The 23,027-nt window shown below is 41.2% G+C and overlaps 1 protein-coding gene across 1 annotated transcript; it reads left to right on the forward strand.

Annotated features, from left to right (window-relative positions):
- The first annotated feature begins 714 nt into the window (after window positions 1-714).
- Window positions 715-21,972, forward strand: ext2 (exostosin glycosyltransferase 2). Its single transcript, XM_035628701.2, has 15 exons — window positions 715-841; window positions 1,686-2,028; window positions 2,121-2,344; window positions 2,616-2,705; window positions 3,647-3,763; window positions 4,004-4,199; window positions 4,707-4,846; window positions 4,951-5,044; window positions 11,072-11,203; window positions 14,411-14,600; window positions 17,407-17,573; window positions 18,217-18,360; window positions 18,786-18,914; window positions 19,650-19,732; window positions 20,685-21,972. The coding sequence occupies exons 2-15, from the start codon at window positions 1,714-1,716 to the stop codon at window positions 20,821-20,823; spliced, it is 2,160 nt and encodes a 719-aa protein (XP_035484594.2). The 5' UTR covers window positions 715-841; window positions 1,686-1,713; the 3' UTR covers window positions 20,824-21,972.
- Window positions 21,973-23,027: the final 1,055 nt, after the last annotated feature.

Below are 23,027 nucleotides of genomic sequence, written 5' to 3' on the forward strand. Positions count from 1 at the left end.
GTAGATGTGCGTATTCAAGCATCTGTTGAGTTATTTCTAAAATATTCTGAATCTTCTTGGCACATTTAGGCAGAGAATTACTTTCACCATTAGACTTGGCTCAAATTTGAGTTTTAAATGAGTTTGATGCAAAGCACCCCGGACGTATTGAGGAAATGTTGCCAAAGGGACCCAACCCAGCCTGGAAATGTCTGTGCTTTAGGTTTGATGTAAAGAACGTGTGTCTTCAGTTATGGAGGTGCTGAGTGCAGATTGATTTTGAGTGAAGATGGGACAAGTTGTTCAGAGCTATATTTAAGCCTTGGTGTAGGTGCATTGTATCATGAGAGTAGAGTAGGTCTGCTGGAGATCAAAATCTACTTTTGAGCCTTTTGAAGGTGTCATGGGTCAAATGACACAGCGTGGATAGGAGGTGTATGTTTGATAACACTGGTGACGCACAATGGGCCTGTCTCACGAAACAGACTTACTGAGATAGTCAATTGCACCGGGGGGGGGGGGGGGATCTTTAGTGCTGGTTTAAACTGTAATGGAAAAATTGATGAAATGTGATGCAGAGAATCGGGCAGACGGAGACCGTGGAGGTCTAATGCAGAAGTCCTCATTCAGGAGCTCAATGTTGAGTCCCTCCTGTCCCACCAGGGGGAAGCACAGTGTCTACCTCGTGAGACGCACACAGACATTACGGACACGAAGAAGAATGACTGAGTCCCTCCTGTCCCACCAGGGGGAAGCACAGTGTCTACCTCGTGAGACGCACACAGACATTACGGACACGAAGAAGAATGACTTCCGGAAATCACTGGGATTTCCTGGAGAGCTAATGTTAGCTTGAAGCTGGGTTAGTATGAAAACTGTGTGATTAAGTGTCGATTGTTCTCAAAGTCAGCTCCGTTAAACGTGTCGGTGTGAACACGAAGCGGCAACGTTAGAAAAAGACGCCGTTGCCATCATTGTTTAGCGTTTGACGACGCCAGTTGTCAGCTAGCCTAGCACGAATGTTTAAACGGATGCTTAAGCTAATGACTACATCAGCCGCGGTCAGCCGAGTTAGCTTCCTAGTTCTTCAAGTTACATCTGTGTTGTCGTTGTTTGGACAGTGCACCTCGACCGTTAGTGTCTGTCGCCGCGTTATGGTCATTGGCTTTTTGACATTGACCTGGTCACAGATTTGCAAATGTCATAGTTACAATTAAGTTTGCGTGTGGTTGAAGGCAAATGTATTGAGATGATATTCAACGGGCTGTTGTTGAGATGTCTGAGGACCTGTGACCTGTGTTTGACCACAGGCTACAGTTGTTTTGTTTTTAAACTGTTAGGCAAGGTATACTCATTTGAATGTGTTTAAACTAATGTTGCAAGTAACGTTATCGATCGATCTGCAGTGCCGATTATTTTCTTCATTAACCATAAATCAATGTGTCGATGTGATGTCAGAAAATAGCCGTTGATAATTTGGTTTGTCCAATCAACAGTTCAGAACTCAATTATAATCAGTTTATGATAATGCACTGCAAAGAAAAGCTGAGCGGCTTAACTAGAAAAAAGATGTTCATTCTTGTTTATAAAAAATGAAAAAAAAACAGCAGTCAAACTTGTCGCTGATCAGTTTTCTGCATAATCAAGCAATCGATTAATCAACTACATATTGCAGCTTTAGTGTAAACAGTACACTTTCTTTACAGTGGCTGGTTGGACAGAAAGGTGTCAGGCATGTATGCCTCTGGGAAGTACAGCTCACGGGGCCCTGCTCTTATCCCTCGGATGAAAACCAAACATCGCATCTACTACATCACCCTCTTCTCTGTGGTGCTACTCGGATTAATCGCCACCGGGATGTTTCAGTTCTGGCCCCACTCCATCGAATCCACAGCTGACTGGACCCTTGATAAACGCAGTGTCCATGATGCTCCTCTGATCCGCCTTCCTGTCTCCAGTCTCATTCCGGAGAGGGGTGACCTCAGCTGCCGCATGCACACCTGCTTTGATGTGTACAGATGTGGCTACAATCCTAAGAACAGAATCAAGGTAACTGCCTCTCAAAACATCCTTCTCTGAGCGTATCCCTCTTGTTTTTTGTTAAAATGACAAACCATTGTGGAAATGGTTTTCCCTTGTAGGTCTACATCTACCCTCTGCAGCGATTTGTGGATGAATTGGGGGTTCCTATCAGCAACACTGGACTGTCTCGAGAATACAATGACCTTCTGAGTGCCATCTCCGACAGCGACTTTTACACTGATGACGTGACCAGGGCTTGTCTTTTTATCCCATCTATTGATGTGCTGAATCAGAACTCCCTGCGCATCAGAGAGACTGCCCAGGCTCTGTCAATGCTGCCTAGGTAAACACTTACACTGTTTACACAACATGGTCATTGAACCATTTTTAGTCTTGGTCAGTTTTAATCATGCTGTTTTACTGCTTTGTCCCTTCATCTTTATGAACCTCCTATTCTCAAATTGATCTCATATCTGTGTCATTGTCATTGCTGTTAAAACTCAAATGTAGCTTATTACCAAAAAGATTGATCTACATGTATATTGTGTCAAACTTCCATGATTTAATATAGTTTTGCTGTTTAATTAACTGTCGGGTTGTGTGTGTTTTGGTAGATGGGACAAAGGAATGAATCATCTGCTTTTCAACATGTTACCTGGAGGCCCCCCAGACTACAATACTGCCTTGGATGTGCCCAGAGACAGGTAGTTAGAATTTAATCTAAAAAAACTCCAAAACATCTCACTATTTAGGAAGGTTTTTTTTTTCATTAACCGAAAGGTCTCATCAGCTATTTGCTAATGGAGTCAATGCAGACACCCCCCCAAAAAATTAAAATATATATATATATATGTACATATATATATATATATATATATATATATATATATATATATATATATATATATATATATATATATATATATATATATATATATGTATACACACGCATATTCACAAAACCAGACAGGAAGGAAGTATGTTTTAGGATTTGTTTATCTGATTCCCATCAGCAACAGGACCAATTATTTTGGTAGGTAAAACAATGGATTATGCATCCTTAAGTAGCATTTATCATAACTTTGGTCACTCGTGTTAAGAATGATGATTTGATAAAGATGAAAGAGAGATTTGCAATAAATTGGGATATAAAATATTTTCAGGAGGCCTTGAGGATACATTTCAAATCTGGTTGTATTTACGAGCAGAGAGCCCGTGTGTGTCAAGATGTTCCATACTACAGTGATGATTGAGGATGGAAGAGGGTTGGTTTATGAGCATGCAGCCTTGAGACAATGAACACTATCTTTAGCTGTAAGGAATTTGCTCGGCTCATCCAGATGGAGTCAATTTGTGATGGAGCCTCATCAGAACCAGGTGTTTGACCGGCAGTGTGTTTCCATTTTATATCCTCCCCGCCTGAGAATAGGACCGATTCTAAAATATATTTTGTCGTCTCGTGGACGAACCAGGAATAAATTCACCATGTCACTAAGCCCGGTGACTTTGTGTTTCACATTTGCATAGTTGGTGGCAAAAGAGCCAATTATTATATTCGTCTTTTAACGTATGTTCCTGTAGTTCATGGCTGTTCAAAGTCCCCAGTGTCTTGAAGCATTGTTACAATCTGGTCCATTTGTTTCAGAGCGCTGCTGGCTGGAGGTGGTTTTTCTACATGGACCTACAGACAAGGTTATGATGTCAGCATCCCAGTTTACAGCCCACTGTCTGCAGATGTTGAGCTGCCTGAGAAACAGCCTGGGTGAGCACATCTCACACATTAACTCTCGTATCATGTCACGACCAAATCACTTTTCTACAGACAGTGCTCCAAGGGAACAAAATGATGAAATATTTAGAAAGGTCTTCTAAATAAAACATGAAAGTAAATGTGGGTTGTTTCACTTTTAGATGAGGCCTGGTTAAGTTTTCATTTGATAAATGATTCACCAAAATAAAATGTATCTTGAAAACCAGTTGCACATCATCCCTTTTCTCCCAGGCCACGGCGCTACTTTATTCTATCTTCTCAAACCGCCATCCACCGAGAGTACCGCGCTGAACTGGAGCGCTTGAAGGAAGAAAATGGGGACGCATTGCTCCTCCTTGACAAATGTAGCAACCTCTCCCAGGGTGCCTCCTCTGCACGGAAACGCTGCTACAAGGGGCAGGTGTATGACTACCCGCAGATCCTGCAGGTAGGAAACACATCTACACCAAAAACTATTTATTTCAAAGATGAAGAGTATTGAGATGTGCTATTTTGTGAAATGCTCTACTCTCCTGAAATTGGCAACAAAACTCAAGTCTGTCATTTTAGGCTTCTTTATTACTTTTGAAATAACTTAATCTCAAGTCCTAATAGTGATACCACCAACAACTGGTGTTTGTCATAGGCAGAGAGGATGCCATGTTCACATTTGGGCAGCTTACAGGCTTATGTTTTATGACTCAGCAAAGATAAGAACAGCAGTTCCTGGATCCTAATGGTTTCTAGGCCTTTAAGAAGGACATTCTATGGCAGCAGGAGCTTTTTGAAAGTAGACATTACAACCCAAGGAATAAAATTGGGAACTAGGATAATGTTCTTTGGTACTTGAGTTAGTTTGCTGTCATGAAATGGGTCAGTAGAGCCTGGTTTTAGTTTGTTTTTCTGTAAAATGCAAAATCACACGGCTCATTTCATTCCCCATGTATCTCTGCAGGAGTCTTCATTCTGTGTGGTTTTGCGGGGGGCACGTTTGGGTCAGGCTGCCCTCAGTGATGTGCTTCAGGCTGGCTGTGTCCCCGTCATCCTCGCTGACTCCTACATCCTGCCATTCTCTGAAGTACTCGACTGGAAAAGGTCTGCCTAAATTACGCAACAGTTGGAAAAACCCGTAGTTTGACAGGCATTTAGGGTGTGAAACATTTTTTGTCTGCTAATTTAATGTTTCCGTCTCTGCAAAGGGCATCTGTGGTTATTCCAGAGGAAAAGCTGTCAGAGATGTACACCATCCTAAAGAGTATTCCTCACAGACAGGTTGAAGAGATGCAGAGACAGGTAATCGTCAATATGTATGACTGAAGAAAATGACTCTCAGCCAAATGTATTCAAAGTGCCTGACATTTAGCTGCAGTTTCAGAACTCAGATTCACATGGTGGTCAGACGTGTTGTCACGTCTGAGATGTGCCTGTAATGCAAATGACCAACCAGGAAAGTTTATGGGAGTCAAAGTAAATTTTATATGCTGTTGGACAGACAGAAATTTGGATACCTCCCTCACTTTTTGTCAGTTTGAATTTTCTCCTTTTCTCAGTCTAGATTTTAAAAGGCTTTCGGAAGACTCCACTATGTTGATATTTGGTTGAGTGAAATGCACAAAAGACGACTCATGCTCCCTTTCCATTTGATATTCCAATCGAGCCACAATAAACAAAAGTGAAAGCATCATTGAGAGAAGTACAACAGTTCAGCTGCTCTTCATTCTCTTGTATCAACTCTGGTCCATTTACCAATTATACTGACCAAACAGACATTTTAGGGCCAAGGGCTCAGAGACAGGCTCAGGGGTTGAATTACACCAGACGAGCTCAAAAACATGGCTCGCTCTTGAGGTGGTGGTGTTGGGTGGGGGTATCCTGCTGAGTGCAGCTTACAGCTAACTTGGCATCACAGATCTGGTATTGTTTTGTTATCCACTGGTCACAGTTCTCCTCTGCCTGCACCGATGATGCACAGATGGACTGAATTGGTTGCAAGTTAATTCTTGTCTGAGACATTTCTCTAGTTCTAATTTAATGGTGTATCACTATATACGACTTACTGTGCAGTGTGCTGCAGTGCTCTTTTGTCAGTTTATTTGTCTACTTTGAACAATAATTGAAGATTGCAGCAATGTAATGGTGATCTGATAAAAAAATAAATGATTTCTTGACATCATTTTAGATTTCAGGATCATAATATGAAATTCCAAGACAGCAAATAAACCCTACCTCAGAAATCATCCCATAAGAATAGCACAATGGATAAAACGGGGAACTTAAAACAGAGAACATAGAAGAATAGTGATCAAAACATTAAAATCTGAAAAGATCACCGGAGTTGCCAAACAAAGCACTCATGAGCGTCCTCAATAGAAACTGAATAAAGATTTAGCAGATTTCAGGTAAACACTCAGAGTAACCTTATCCTGCAAGGTTGGCGGGTGGCTCTGTGTGGGCTCTGCTGGGGGCAGGGACTGGTTGTGAAATCACAATTTTACAGAAGTCCTGACATCTCGTATTAAGGCAAAGCTTCTTATACAGGTGGTTAGCATTTCTCTGTGGAATTTTGCGCTTTGATGCTTTTGCAGTATGTATAACACCTAAACCTTCTTTATAATCAAAAAAGACTTGGAATTCTCACAATGTGGGACCTTTTAATATTACTAAAATAACAACCTGTGGGGGTTCTGCCATAACTTTGCAGTGTTCGGACACGAGTAATGATTTTGACGCTGTTTCCAACATTCATAAACGTAAACCTCATGGTTATTGTTGGTCCTAAAACCAGCCTATGGAACTATGCAACGTAGTGGACTGTGGTGAAATTTGATTTAGGCTTGGCTCTGTTTCTAAGTTGTGTTAGAAAACATGTGCATTATTTGCCAATTATGTGAAGTGGATGAACTTGTCTACCACCTGCCATTATGTGGTTATCTTAAAAAATGGTGAAAACTAATAAACCTAAATCTTTCCCTGACCAGGCTTTAAAAAAAAAAAACCTTCTCTCACCGTATTTTAATGTGATAAAAGTGTGATGGAAGTGTGTCTAACCATTGAGAATCCAAAGTGCGCAATGCATGGATAGAAATATAATATTAATATTCTATCTGCCAAGATCTACTGTATCGTTTTTAAGGGACGTTCATTTTCCGTGTACACTCTGACCTGCACTGATCTCCTGTTAGAGACTCTCTTATCGTAATTGTCAAAAAAGTTTACCAAGCAGAGAGTCTGATTTCATAAAGGGGATATTCTAGTAAATCTTGCACATTGATTTCTTTTTCTTTTATTTATTGAGGTTGAGCCGATGTACTTCGTTAGTTTCACCAGCAGATGGCTCAGCAGATTATGCTTTCCTGGTGTGTCTGTCTTTGTTGCCATGTGCTCTGACTTCTTTGCTTACAAATGTAAAAAAGTTGCAAATAGGCACTGCATAGTTACCTCAAAGGAAATACGTAATAATGAACCACTTTATTTTAATGTTTTAGTACAGTTTAAGTTTAAATTATTTTTACTCCTTTTACTCAGAGGTGTAAAAAAAAGAGGTGTCTACTACGAAAGATAATAATTGGGGAAGTTTGTGTGAATAAGTCCTTTAATTGTCCTTTATTGTCATTGATGAGTTGTTGTTTCTGGGAGGTCAATTTTTTTTATTTAGTAAAATATTGATAGTTCTTTTTTTCTTGAACACAGCAGAGAAACATCCGCACAAAGAGAGGTTCTGCAGTATCAGTTCGTCCTGCAGCGACAGGACATTTGTTTAACTAAAGGAGCAAGTTTTATTAGGGACCAGGTCAAATTTTGGTGGGCTTCTGTTAAGCCTCCGTAAGTAGACCTGTTTCAGACAGCACAGGGCCATTTTCAAATTATGTAATAGCATCCATTTAGGTCACATTTTTGAAAGGCCGCATACTAAACAGCTGCAAAATATCAACAGTTCTTAAGTGAGACCATTGAACTCATGTTTGTGTACTGACTCCCATGAGCCTTGTTTGGGTCATACCCTCAAAATAGGTCACATACATTACAGACCTTTATTAGATTAGGATAGTCAAATCAATAATTAAACTAGAATATATGAGATGGCAAGATGCGGTTATTTCCCCAATATTGAGTCCAGTTTACTCGTCATCCTTCCCTCTGCTATTGCCTTCATATTGAGCTTTAACTTGACAATCAGGTTTTTCTTCTAGTCTGTTGATCCATCCTGTCCTCCCAGCTTTGTTGTAGCTTCATATACACTGCATTCGGCTGTGTAGCCTCCCCAGCACTCGACCATACCATTGAACACTACGCTGTCTGCAGCGGATTTATAGAATGTCAAGTCAGTCTACTCTCCTCTCCCTTATATGCTCTCTGCATTTCTTCTTATAACGGTCACACAATGTTTAGAACCTCACAAGTTTTTCATCTATCAGTGGGGGTAGTATGTAATCCAGGAAACCATGGGGCTCACCAGCACAAAGACTGTGTAATCTCACATGTAACCTGCTGCTAAAGCCTCCGTCGTCAGTCACGGTCCAAAGTCCTTCGACTTTTAATTTCAGACTTTCTAATAAGGACCGCTGTACACCTGGGACACCAGGTAATTATTCTGTGTGAGTGTGCGCATGTGTGGAAATGTTTTGATCACAGTCAGAAGTAAAGTGCCAATAAATCTCGTGCAAAACAATATTCCCAGTGAGCGGCTCATATGATTGGAACAGACTTGGTTTCACTGCTGGTTTTGATTATGTTGAAAACACTAATGATTGCCTGGTTCTGTCCACGGCTCGCTTGCTTCCAACTCTGGTCTATAGGTTGAATCTGTTGTCGGGAACTTGAAAACTTGCACCGAATTAAACAAAGTGATGTAGACATCTGTAATCTAAACTGCTTCTGATCATCTTGACCTTTGTTTTCATTATTCTTAAGATGAAATGACTGGAAGCTGCTGGGGAGCTCTCTTAACTAGAAGGAATTGAAAAGTGGACTCAGTTTTAAACACGCATTGCATTGGATGACTGTTATGTTTGACTTACAGAGAATAAGAATATATTTTGGACCCGACTCATGACCGTTAGCATTATTTCTCAATATTTGCATCAAGGTTATAGTTACAATTTCCTATTTTGCAATGCTGTCTCTTCTTCGCCACTCATAAAAATTCCTGCAGGCGCTGGGAACGGGCGGAGGGTGCTGGGACGGGCCCTCGGGCCAACACAGTTTTCTTTCTGCCTCCCCCCAGTCGGAAAAGAAACTTTCATCACTGGCTGATTTATGGGCCGTTGGGAATCTCCCTTAAGTTTAGAAAGTCTTTTTGGATTCCCCTCTCCCCCTCTGTTTTTGTGAATCTCCAATGCTTCATACCATACACAGACATTGTTGTTGGAGGCAATGTTGTTCACATGCCACCAATGACAGCCTGTCTTAAACATAGAGCGCACACTTAAGCCGATGATAAATACAGGAGGGTTTTCCAATTGGAGGACAAGATGGGAATAATAGCTCCCTGCTCGACAAACAAACACTCACATTTTCACATCCTCTGCCATGGAAGTGTGGGTCATTGCGGAGCTGGTAAGGTGGAGTCGGGTCAGTGTATCGTGGTGCCTCCTGGCAGGAGACGACGTTGTTTAAAGCTTCATTAACTCTTAAAGGGTCCTTTCGCCTCTGAACTGTCCCTTGAAGTTTCTTAATAGTAGAGGGGCCAGCAGCAGACATGGAGGCTAGACTAGGGTGACCAGATGAGAATGGGTGAAATTCGGGACAGGCGAGTTGGGGGGTGGGCGTGGTCACAGTGGCAATGAGCAGTGAAATACATGAGTCAAACCCCAACGTTAAAATTGTTTTTATCCATGAATTCAGCCGTCATTAGGGAACAAAACAAATGACTGTGTTGTATGTGGGCCAGTGTGTAAATTATTATCACAAACAATACTATTTTCTTTATATTCATTTACTCAAGTGATTGTCATGAAAACAAACAAACACAATGACCGTGCTTTAACTGTCTCTGTGTCTAATTCATTGAGCCTATCCATAACATTCAGCATAAAATATTCTGCTAAAATGTATTATTTTTCATGAAAGGGAAACAGTGACTGTGTTGTAACTATAAACAGTGTGTAAAACATCATCCATAACATCTCTAACAAAAATCTAATTCATTATGCCATCTTTTCTTTCATTTCATTAGCCTATATCTGTCTGTGCTGGCTGTATGGTGACACCAAAAGTGTTTCACAACGATCAGAATTGAAATGTTTTATTAGGCCATAACTAATCAAAACTCTGGTCTCGTCTAATTTTCTGGACAGGATTTGGGATTTGGGACAATTGCTTGTAATCCAGGACTGTCCCGAATTTTTCAGGACGACTAGCCAACCTAGGCTACGCTTGTGTAGCACTGTCAGTTACACTACTCCAGACTGATCAAATCATCGTAACTTGTATCAATATTCAGCCATGAGGACGAGTTCATGGACCCTATAGAATTTTTAGATTTGTTCCATTGATATCTCTTTAGTTTTGAAAATGCTCTGCATCTAAATCTGAGCCAAGAAAAAAATTCTGATTTAACAAATTCAGTGCACAGGTATTCGTTCTCGTGCATGGAGTCTAAGGTAAAAGAAGAGTTGAAGTTGAGTGTTTTAGCAGCGATGTGATAACATTCAGATCGGGGTTAAGAGTTCATTTATCATTTGAGTCTGCTTTGCACATCAGAGATCTGTTGAAATGGGCAAAGTCAGAAGAGATTTCACAGGACTTCAGAAGAGGAGTTTTTGAAGAGCAAAGAGTTCTGAAGAACCGTCTTTAAAGACATGGGCGGGGAGAAAAAAAATCTGGATTTTACAGCTATGACTTTACAATGGTGTTATCTTCTGTCATGTGAAGGCAAAACTATGAGAACAAAAATACGGGCACTGTACATCATGTAACATAATGTCAACTTTTTCTTGAATACTAAGTTAAGGTCAATTATTATAGCCTGTGTTACTTAACCATTGATATTTTCATAATGGTGACAAATCCTTGAAACATTAAAAATTGTTTTTATACACCACTGTGCAGCATGATTGAATAATGACAAGAGTGTCTTTTATTGTTACATACATGAATGTTTTTTTTCCAATTGTCATTGCAAATGTCAAATTCTGCACCTCTGTATTATTTGCATCCGTAAAGTGAATATCTCAGCAAGTGTGTATTTGGTTAATATACATTTGGTGAATGTGCAGTGCAATTTTCATTCTTTAAGCATGTTTTTGTGTTTGCTCTTCTCTGCCCTTCCTTGTTTGTCTCTTGTACATTTTAATGGAGTTGTGCTCAATTTGTCTGTAGGCTCGCTGGTTCTGGGAAGCCTACTTCAGCTCCATGAAGGCTATTGGCTTGACAACGCTCCAGATCATCAACGACCGCATCTACCCATATGCTGCACGCACTTATGAGCAGTGGAACAATCCACCTGTGGTGGTATGTACCTGTCTAGACTAAATGTTGATGTGCATTTTGCAAGTACTTTTAACCTTAAAGCAAAAGTATTGTATTTTTATTGTGACCTAATTTTCCAGTTATGTCTCTCTGAAGAATCTGCTGTTTTCTATTCATTCTGTGTGCTGAACCGGTCAGTTATATTCCTAGAAGTGTTCTTAATGACACCCCTCCACAATGGAGCTTCGCCCATACAGATGTTCACAGGACCACATAAGCTTCCCCACTTGTAAATCAAAGCTTCTGCGGTTCTACAGTAGGTGCCTTTCCCTCGTTCTGAAGCGCCACACATGCAGCGCTTTCATAGTTTGGTACACACCCAGCGAGCTCCGAGGCAGCTTGTGTCAGCACTTCTGCACCACGAAGATGCCTCCACTGTGGTGAAAAATAAGTTCCTGCATGTCTGAGTCATTGTGCTTGTAGAGAGTACACTGGATGTGAAGAATGGTGTGTGTGTGTGTGTGTGTGTTTGGCATCCCTGTAGTTGTGGGAGGTTGTGACTGCAGACAGCTTGGCTGTGCGGCCATCTCTCAGGAGTTGTTAATCAGCCTGGTCTGATCTAGAGTCTTCTTTGCTCAGCCTATGGGGTATAGGCATAATGTGATGATGTATGATAGTGTCTTTGCACATGTCAAATGCCTAAAAGTATCCCAATATAAGTAGAACCACCAAATCGCGGAGATTTGAAAGGTGGTTGTCAAAAATCCCCTGGTGTAATCGAGCAACGCTCTGACGGGTGTTTTCGGATGTTTGTCATTCTAGTTCTGCTTGAATCTGTACAGTGATTCAGGATTAAGAAGATTACGGCCAAGCAGCTGCTTACTCTTGACCATGTTTGCCTGTGTTCTCCTTCTGAGCAGGTAGCTTGTTAATCCTCAGTTACACTTGACATTGCCCACTAATGTTAAATGTTTTGTCCAAACCCCTCAGCTCAATCTATCAGTATCACCCAGGTCTTAGTGTCTGTCCAGACCCAGAAGAGTTAATTGTGTCAGGCTACAGCCCTTTGTCCGTTCCTCCCTGAGATGCGAGATGAAGTGTTTTCTCAATGGCCTCGGTGAATGGATGGTGAGAAGAACTTGCACAGAGCACTAAATAAATCAGGCAGACGTTTCCCCCCTCTCCGCCTGTAGTTCTTAAGGCTGGTAATTGAAAGCACATTTCCTGGGATTGCTGGTGCCTGTAGAGGGGGTTTCAGAATAAGGGACAGGCTGCTTTTTGTTTGGAATTTGTTGGTAGTGGGCATACTTGTAAAAACATTCAGACTTTCAAATGTTCCAGAGTTCAAATGTTATGTGGTGATTTGCACCTGAGCATATGAAAGTCTTTTTGAATCATTATCTTACAGTTACAATACACTCTGTCCATGTTTGGACAGTTTTGTTTCAACGCTGTTTTTCTCAGCATTTCACAGGTTTTTGCCCTTTTTCGCTTAACAGAGGGAAACCGTTCAGTCACCTAAAATTGTAGCCACAGCAAAAAGAAATGTATGGGTTTCAAGCTTGACAAAGCTGAGCAATGTCACTTCTGCGAGTTTAATTCTCTTTAAAGAAGGAACGAGACTAATCCCTCACATTTTTCATCAATACAAAGCCTGCAGCTTTTTAAAATAATTACTCTATCTATGTCCCCTCTTCATCAGATATGAACAAAACTTGGTGTATTTTCTGAAAACGGTAGAAAAGATGTATCCAGTGAGTTTTCGTAAGGATTGCTCCATTATCTTTAGTTATGAGCAAGTATATGATAGGCTACGCCCAACTGCAATAAATAAATATAAATAAACTGCACAATAACATTTTTCCGGAGTATGCACACCATCTTTAGGGGAAATCTTTCCATCTACGTAACTTGCAAGGATCTAAGATCAATGAGCCACTCAAGCAGTTCACAAGACCAAATCAAAGTTTTCTTTATAAATGTTAATATATATATAAGTATAAACACCTAACTCCTTCAGATGTGCTGGTGACATATTGAGCTGAGGTTTTTGTTTCATCTCATTTATTCTGTTTGACAAATGATTTAAGTGGTCCTGCGTGTTTCATTCCGTTTTAATGCTGCGTAGATGTGTTAGTTTAATTATTTCCCCCTCCGCTCGAATGACAATGTGTGAACGGCCACAAGGAAGTTTCCACTCGCCAGTAAAGTGGATTTTTATTGGTGGAGGAGCAACTGATGTTGTGTCTCTGTTCACACTCTTGTGTAGATGCTTTGGAAGTAGCCACATAATCACTCTGTGGCCACCTGGGACCAGAGGAGGAACCGGGTTTATATGGACTTCAAGCAGCCCACAGACTTACTGTGTTAGATATGCTCTCTTTGCCCCTCTCAGACTGAGTGTCACTGTAACCAGTGTGGAACATTTTTGGCGCCTTTTGAAGTCTATCAAGAGTGAACCCTGACGCTCCTGTATTTTCTAGTCTTATAGTCGCACATTGTCTGTTCTTTATTTCCCTTAAGGAAACAACCTATAACACTGGTTGTCTAACACTGAATTGCTAACTTTTTAAGTTCAGTATTTAGTTCACGCGTAACTCCAGAAAACTCTCCTGTGGCTTCCTTCATTTAACAGTGTCACTTGATCTAAGTTGGAGTTGGCGCTGCTCCAAGGATTTACAGGCCCTTTTAAAGGGAAGCAGTGAAAGAAAAGCCAAGTTCCACACATTCACGATAGACGGCCACTATTCACTCTACTCTTTCACCTTTCACCACTTCCCCCTTCCTCCTTTCTGTCCCACTCTATTTCACCTTCATCCCAGAGGATGTTTCAACAATCACAAGTCCTCACGAGAGCAGTAGATACATGAGTGCAGACAACCTGTCCTCTTTGCAAACTCCCACCACATCTTTTTTGTCCTTCTGTCCTGCTGCTTCTGTTGGGTTTTCTTGGCATTCAGACTGAAAGTTTTTGGCACCCTGTGCTCTGCCTCTATTAGCCCCCGAGAGACGCTATTGGACAATTCTTGATCCATAATAAAAACCATCATCTGGAAATGGCTGCAGGTGACCTCACTGTCCAGTGAAGGATTATTATAGTGCATTAAATCATGGAAAACATGACAAACAGGGCTGATACAGAGGACACGAGGCTAATGAGGCTAGGTCTAGCTTTCTGTTTGAATAAAAAAGATGTTTGCTGCCTCAACAGTTTACGTTTTTTCTTTTTTCCCCCCCTGTCTTGTGTAGAAGTGGACCAGTGTGAACAGTCCTCTGTTCTTGCCACTAATCCCACCAAGGGCACCTGGGTTCACAGCAGTGGTGCTGACCTACGACCGCGTTGAGAGTCTTTTCCGGGTCATCACAGAAATCTCCAAGGTTCCTAGCCTGGCTAAGCTGCTGGTGGTTTGGAATAACCAGAACAAGAGTCCTCCTGAGGGTGAGTAAATAAAGTTCATGAAAGTGTATATACACTTTAGTCGTATCAGTTGCCAGTTTATTATGTCAAAGAGCCATGCAGTAAATCATTCATATAAACAGGGAGGCTGCTAACACTCTGGTGCTGCTCACCCACTGACTGGTTTGGCCCCAACAACCTATAACATCAGTTCTACAGTACAGTAGGTCCTGTTCCGATCTGACATTAACATCCGTCCTTAGTGATCAGATCACAAGTGGACATCTCTAAGACCACATTCGGAGTTGATCTGTGACGCAACGTGGACAGATTCTTTTAGTTGTGTGAACGCAAATGCGTCCTCGGCCACATTGAAAGAACGCCTTCTCCGCTGACGTCCTCTGACCCGCTCGAGTTCACAGGACCACATAAGCACTTCTCAGTGCCAATACACTCATTTATTTTTGGCCCGCGCACCAACAGTTACATTGACATATAGGTTTAAAAATGCAGTATTTCCTCCTTGCTGTGTCTGTCATAGTCACACTGAGTAAAAGCAACATCATTTGGTCTTTGTGAACAGAAATGACCTACGTGTGTATAAAGAGCGGGGAAGTGAGAACCAATCACAAGTTGTCTCTGGAGACTCGTTCTAATGCCAGGTGTGAACAGACTTACTCAGAGCGGTCCACTTATGCTCGGGTCATCTGTGGCAGATGTTAATGGAAGGTATGCTGCCAGGCTTTGTAAAATTATCAGATAGTTACCAACAAGAGTAGCTATTCTACTAACACCACTGAAGTGACCTAGCAACTTGTTGTTGCTTCGCAGTCTGGTTTTTCTTAACCCTATCTTTGTTCATACCATGACGGCGGTTGAGAACCATATGTGAAGCCTCTGATGTATGACAGCAGACCAGCTGAGGTGTTAAAAATGTACAAAGAATGTACAAAGCTGTCAGTAGGTCCCAGTCCTGACTGACCAGCAGTGCTATGTGTAACTTTTTATTATCATCCGTTTGCCTCTCTGTTTTTTTCTTACATTACTGCTAATTTGTGGTTACAAGACTTTTTCAGTTGTAGCCAGACATGTCTCATAGTAAACTCTCAGGAGTCATTATTTATTGCACCTTGCTCTCACTGTGGCAATTAGGTGTACAACAGCTAATCGTGCCGCTGACGGATTAACTCAGACGAAGACGGTCCTGCCGCTGTAAGAGCTGGCTAATCTAATGAAGCAGTGAGATGACTTTGAAGTGCTCCCTTGTAGCTTTGAGTTGCCTTCTCATTAGAGGCATTGGCGGCGCCTGGCTTCAGCTTTGTGACCCATTAGAATTAACAAGTGGCCATTGACAGGTCAGTCCGATATGAGGGCAGATTTCTTCCCCAGTCACACAGAGCCTTGATCTGATGTGTTTACAGGCTCTTTGTGCGTTTCGAGCCCGATGATAAAGTTTTGTAACACACTCAATGACATCATGTTTATCAAATCGTCTCGACCTGCTTTCAGTCTTTAGCCCTTCTTACAAATGATCCCTTGTGCCTATACACCAGCTGAGATTTACTGCCCCGCAGCTACAATAAATGCAGAAGACATGAAAACATTGCTTATTCTTCAGAAAATTACATTTTCTTGAACACAGGTTAAGAAGTCACAGAGGAATTAGCAAGTGTGTGTGTTTTTGCTCATGCCGTTGTGGGGCTAAGGTTTTCAAAATTCAGATAATGGCTTATAATCGCCTCACTCCTACTGTCTCGTTCCAGCCTGGGGAATAAAAGAAGGTCTGACAGCAGCATGGACAAAGTGAAAGGAGAAACTCTGGGTTTTTAACATAGCAGTTTTCCTCACAATAGCTTTTGACAGGAGACTTCAGACGTGGTTAGGAGAACCTGGAGCTGTTCTCGTAGGCTGCCAGGCCCCAGTTAGCCCGTTAATGTGTCGGACACATTCTGTGTGATCTGTCTGTGCCATAGTCCGTGCCATGGATCCTGCCCAAGATCCTTGAAACACTCCCCTGAAAACATCACTTTGTTGATCTGCTTCATGAAGAACTGTAGTGTGGTTAGATTTGCACGTGCTTGAGGTTAGCATAGCGATACGAGTCAGTGAGTGAAGTTAAACTCCCAGAGCACGGTTTTCCACTGCCAGAACACACTTCAAAAATCTCTGTCAGTGGTAAATGACATCATAACTCCTCACCCATCTTCAGACACTGATAGGGGCCACATTTCAAATTTTTGTTCGATCCCTAAAAATGAACGATTTACGGTGTCTCACTCTATATACTGTGTGTATCTGTTTGCAATTAATATTTTCTCAACTGTATGTTTGAAATGTCAGACAACAGTGAAAAATACCCAAGAAATGCCCGGAGCCAAGGTGATGTCCAGTGTTTCCCAGTAATTACCGAGACTGTGGCAGCACGGTCTAATTTGTCTTAGACTCTAATTTGTTCCGCCATAACACACAAAGTCTCCAACATAAGTCTTTTGTGTCATTGCTTCATTGTAGAGCTATGTGCAGCGCTCGTGGTGTCACTCTCGCTCGCTAGCCCTCTCGTGAACAAATTTACCCGTCCATCATAATTTGACTGACCATCAGCAGCAGCGGGTGTAGCTGTGTGCTTTGCGGCCAGCGACGCGATGTGCTCCGCAGGCAGGGAGACCCAGGTTTAACACTGGCTCTCTCCGTGTACTTGTCACTCTGACTCATACAGTTTAAATGATTTATCCATTTTCAGAATTGTTGCCAACTTGCAAATTCATTATTTGTCACCTAATTAATCAACTGAATTGTTTAAGATGTATCAATATGCATTCAACTTATTGTATTGTTTTCCTCCTGACAGAGTCTCTTTGGCCGAAGATCGGTGTTCCTCTCAAAGTCGTGCGAACCAAAGAGAACAAGCTGAGTAACCGCTTCTTCCCCTACGACGAGATCGAGACAGAAGCTGTGCTCGCGATCGATGATGACATCATCATGCTGACATCTGATGAGTTGCAGTTTGGCTACGAGGTGAGAAATGGAACCCCCCCCCCCCCCCCGTTCAAGCGAAAACCCATAACCATTTCCTTACTTCCCCGTCTTTGGCAGGTATTGCAGGGAACCATTTCACGTTGATCCCAGAGTTTAAAGTCATTCAGGAGGATTACAGTCTCACTCTCCACTAGTTTGAGATTTGACCGCCTCCCGGATGGGTGTGTGTGTGTTTGATGTGTGAAGAACGATGACAGGTCTAGAGCTGATGCTTTCCATGCCCACATACCTGCCTGGCCCCACTTAGTCCGGCACATTCACCTGAATCCATTTAGAAGCCATTTAATAAAATTGTGCTCAGTTTAAGGATAATTACACGGAATTACAGGCAGGATAGAAAAGCTGTCTGTCTGACTAGATGACAGTATTTCATAGAAGGGTCGGACTAGCAGCTGGTGCCAAGCATGAGATTTACAGCTAATCATAAAGCTACTTCTAACCTTTTAAATATTTTAATTTTGCTCTCGTTTGTGATTTTTGGCTCAGACAAAATAGAGATTGTGAAACCTAAGACAAAATTTTTCTTTTTTTTTAGTTTAGCTTTTAAATACCACCAAAACATTTGTCTTTAAGTGTGAGACATCAGTTCAGTTCACCTGTCTGTCTTCTCGTCTGCACCCAGGTATGGAGGGAGTTCCCAGACAGGCTGGTGGGATACCCAGGCCGGCTACACCTCTGGGACCACGAAATGGGGAAGTGGAAGTACGAGTCGGAGTGGACCAACGAGGTCTCCATGGTTCTGACTGGAGCTGCTTTCTATCACAAGGTGACTTGGGAAAGCCTGAATGAGACTAAGTAACTTTGGTTTCCCTTATGCTCATGGATGTAAGATTTTTGGATTAGTAATATTTCACACAGAAACATTTTTTTAAAAAGGAAACTCCATTATATTTGTGGAAAGCATTAGCAAAGTTCCTATTGAGCTCTGTTTTGGGCATATGTAGGATTTCAAGCCCTGAGATTACAATGATGGATGAGCAGAGCGTAATAGGAAGAGCAAGGTTATCTCGCTGATACTTAAAAGCTCACACACTCACTGAAGTTCAAACAAACTCTTTCACCGTGGTTCCTCCTACATCCTCTTGGGTCATCCGGTCAACCATTGTCTGCATTATTGTACATTATAAGCCTGCAGGACGTTTATCCGACACCTAGTAACCTTTTGTTGTTTTTAATCTGTTTCCATTCCAGTATTTCAACTATTTGTACACGTACAAGATGCCGGGAGACATCAAGAACTGGGTGGACGCTCACATGAACTGTGAAGATATTGCCATGAACTTCCTGGTGGCTAACATCACAGGCAAAGCCCCCATAAAGGTACATTCATGGCCGCCGCGACTGGCCTGTGTGCTTTAAGCTCGCAGGGGGAGGCTGAAGCCTGACAGAGCCGACCACCGTCTCTGGGTCTGATCAGCTCTCACCCTTCCACTTCACTGCCTGTCCCCCTCCCCATCATGCCGACTGCCCAGGTGCAGGGGCCTGAGCCAAAGCTCGGCCTTAACCTCCCTTATCTTGGTGTCACTCACTGACACTCCCCCTCTGAGTGTGTTTTCCCAAGCTCACCGGGACTCATGCACACCCTGACAACCCTCACAAGCTGCACACTTCCCCATGCCTGCACCCGTGCTCCCGCCTCCCACCGTATCTCAGACAGGTTCCTTCAGAAAACACACCACCCTAACGCCGTCTGTCCTCCTCTCTCTGTCTCTCTCGCTATATTTTCTCTTCCACACAGACATACATTCACAGGTCCAGATCTCTTCAGTGCAGGGATGTGTCTGGGTGCACATGTGATTGAGGCAAGACAGAGGAAAATCATATATCATATATATTTCTCTCCCACTCCCACTCCGGCCGTATATCATTTCTCTCCTTCTTCACTGATGAAAATTGAGCCATTTTTCACCGCACTGCGCTTGACAAAAGTTCTCGGAAGATTCCACAGTCTTATTTCATCAGATTGGACATTTTATTAGCTCCTGTCAGGGCTGTTGGTGTTTTTTTAACGAAAAAGTTAGATTAAGTTGACATTACCGTTATACTCCTGTTTAGGTGACGCCCAGGAAAAAGTTCAAGTGCCCCGAGTGTACTGCCATTGATGGACTGTCCCTGGATCAGACACACATGGTGGAGAGGTATGGCACTCACTGTTTTGGGGTAATCCGTGGGGACAACAATGTAGGTCCCCATGAGAAGAGACTGATAGTTAAGACTTGGTTTCAGGCATTTACTTTTATTATTTGTGATGGTTGAGGTTAGAGTGAGGGGCCAGGGAACGCAGCATGACCATGAGTGTCCCGCGTATTGGAGTGAAACGGATTTCTGTCTGTCTACATGTGTGAGAGTGATGTGAACAAAGTGCAACTGGAAATCTCTTTTTCCAAATCTCTGAGTACATTTTTTTTATACCTCATTATTTTTAGTTGTCTTTAAAAGAAAAAAAACATTTGCCTTTTGTTTTGAGTATTAAAAAAATATCAAAAACATATTGAAATTTATAATTCAGAATAAAAAGTTAATTAGAACTGGTATTTTTCTCACGGTGAGTCAAAAGTTTTTGTTTTTTTTTACTTCGAGAGACTCTAGCGCATAATCAGCAGCGGTGCATAATCAATCAAATACAACCTTTGACCAGTGATGAAAATGTTACTCCTAAATTATTTTCAGTTAGCTCTTTTCAATTGGATGCAGTGGTTTGATTTAAGTCATACATGTTTTCTGTGTTTGTGCAAAAATATTTATTTACAGTACATAAAATATGTATTCATCATGTCTACCTTGCACATACAATATGCACAATGCACTTCCTCTTTTATTCTTTATTTTGAAATGGAGGATGATCCAAGTTAGAATTTTAATTTTGCGGTGTAACATTGACTTGTTTTTTCTGCACATATGACAATAAATGACTCCGTGACTGGATTGAGCCTCCACTTAAAATAATAAATTGAATACAGAAATGTAAAGAACTGAGGAAGGACACCTATATAATCCAAATAAAAAATATAAAGTCTTATTTTTCGCTGCTCAATAAATGAATGTTTTTCGGCTGATTTTGAAATAGATAACTTGTGTTTTCTTCTCTAGATCTGAGTGCATCAACAAGTTTGCCTCAGTGTTTGGCACGATGCCTCTGAAGGTGGTGGAACACCGAGCGGACCCAGTGCTCTACAAAGACGACTTCCCAGAGAAGCTCAAGAGCTTCCCCAACATCGGCAGCCTCTGACTAGCCACGAACAGATGTTTGGAACTGGTCACTGCCTCACAACTTTAAGATTTGTCACCATCATCATCTTTAATGTCAAGACATCAACATTCAGACAGAAGTGCTAAATGCTCTTGTCTCCTCTCAGTTCGAGTGACTTTCACTTCACGCAGAACTGTGTAGGACGTTAAGTCAATGTACTGAATGACAGAGGACACTCAAATCTGGGTTTCGTGATAAGTGTGTTTTGTTTTTATGTATTCGAACATTGCAGAACATTGCATTTCATGTTACAGAAACTGCTACTAGTGAAATCTATTTATATTAGCTTTTTTTTTTGCTTATTTTCAAAAGTTGTCAAGGACCAGAATCTTTTTAGCTCCGCTTTATGGAAAGAAAAAAAACCCAATACATTTTTAATTTACATTGTATATTGTAAAATATTTAATTAACACATCTATGTTGGCTTTACCTAATAGCTTGGTGAATGTGATAACAAAGTCATGGTGGCTAACAGATGATGTACACTTATTGTTTTCACAAACGTTCTGTTTTTCACAATACGATCGAACTGACAAAGTTAGCACCATAAATCTAATATTTAAAGAGAGTAACTGCTAATTTTAAAAAAAAAAGAAATGATGCTGAGCTACTGGATCATCTTGAATTGTAATTTTATTCCGCCTGAGCAAGCCTTTCCTCATATTTATATAAATAAGAAACGCAGTGGTGCTAACTGAGGCATCCACCAAGTCATTTCATGAGTCGAGTTATGTTTATGAGCACTACATACGAGTAGAAGCAGTGTACAGAACTACTGTAATGTGAATAATGGACAACTACAAAATCCACATCTCAGAAATTAGATATGTATAAAAATGTTGATGCAGTACTTTGTTTTTGACCGTTCCTCCTTTTTTTTTTACTTTACCTGTTGTGTGTTCATATTTTTGTCCTTTTCCTCACTAATTGTCCCAGCTCCAGTATTTAGGCCATGACATTGAGAGCAGCAGCGTCTCTTAGGTGTAAACATTGCCTTTTATTTGCCTTGTTTTTATTCTTTTCCTTAAGTCAGTGAATTGTTTTAAATTTTTTGACTGAGTTTATGTATCTAAGTGTATATATATCTTTTTAATACATGATAAATAAATACCAGGCTACGACGTCTCACAATTTTAATGTTCTTTCCCCCCCCCCCCCCCATCTTTGCGTAACTGAGGTGGGAAGAAGATGAAGTCAGACGTTTTGCGATCTGTCCAGAGGCGACCCTGCGTGACACGGCCGATCCACGGTTCCCTCCAGCCCATCACCTGTTGTTAATATACGCTGCCTAATCCACCCTGTTCAATGTCAGCAGTTCAAAAGGGCGCAGTTCGTATTTTTGTCAGCTTCAATTAGTGTGATACTCTTGCGGGTTCTGCGATCTCATTTCAGCACTCGTGTCCCTTCAAAGGCACAGAAATGCTTGGGGGATTTCACAAAGTGACTACAGGGATGACACAATATGTTGGCACGGTGGAGCAGAGCATTAAGACGGCAAATTCTGTGTTTTTTTAACACCGACAGACAAGACATGTAACTTATTCGCATATTGTGGCTTTTAAAAAAAAAAAAATTTGGAGCCACTTGAATGATCTCTACATGCTAATAAGACAATAACAATGATTGTCTTGACTCTCCTCTGTCCGTTATGCTTACAGGTGGTCTGCAGAATTCTGGAGGGAGCAACCATCACAATTACCATGCAAGTAATCCTCTACCATGTGTTTTGCTGCATTAACCTTCAAGTATGTGCTACATTGTTGTCCTCGAATGTAAAGAAAAATAACGATTCTGAAAAGTGCAATAACTTATTGTACTTTAATCACACACAAATGTAACACAAGCAAGTAAAGTAAATTCATACAATTATTTTTTAAAGACAGCTTGAAGCCACAAACATTTAAAAAAAATATTTTGAAACATTTGAATTATATTTCAAGAGAAAAACAATGTTCAAACAACTTTTTAAAATACAATTTTACCATGTACCACCAAATGAAAAAAAAAGTCATAGCGCTTGAATGCTTGATAAATTGTTTCCCAAAATAAAACATCTAATTAGTAACATTTCCAAGAGTTTTATAACACTTCAATTCATTTTGCATGCACAAAAAATGCACACAATAGCACACATCATATATTTACTCCTATACTGATTGCCCGACTTCAGTAGTATTAGAAAA

This window comes from Scophthalmus maximus, chromosome 4 (genome assembly GCF_022379125.1).
Source record: "Scophthalmus maximus strain ysfricsl-2021 chromosome 4, ASM2237912v1, whole genome shotgun sequence".
NCBI classification, from domain to species: domain Eukaryota; kingdom Metazoa; phylum Chordata; class Actinopteri; order Pleuronectiformes; family Scophthalmidae; genus Scophthalmus; species Scophthalmus maximus.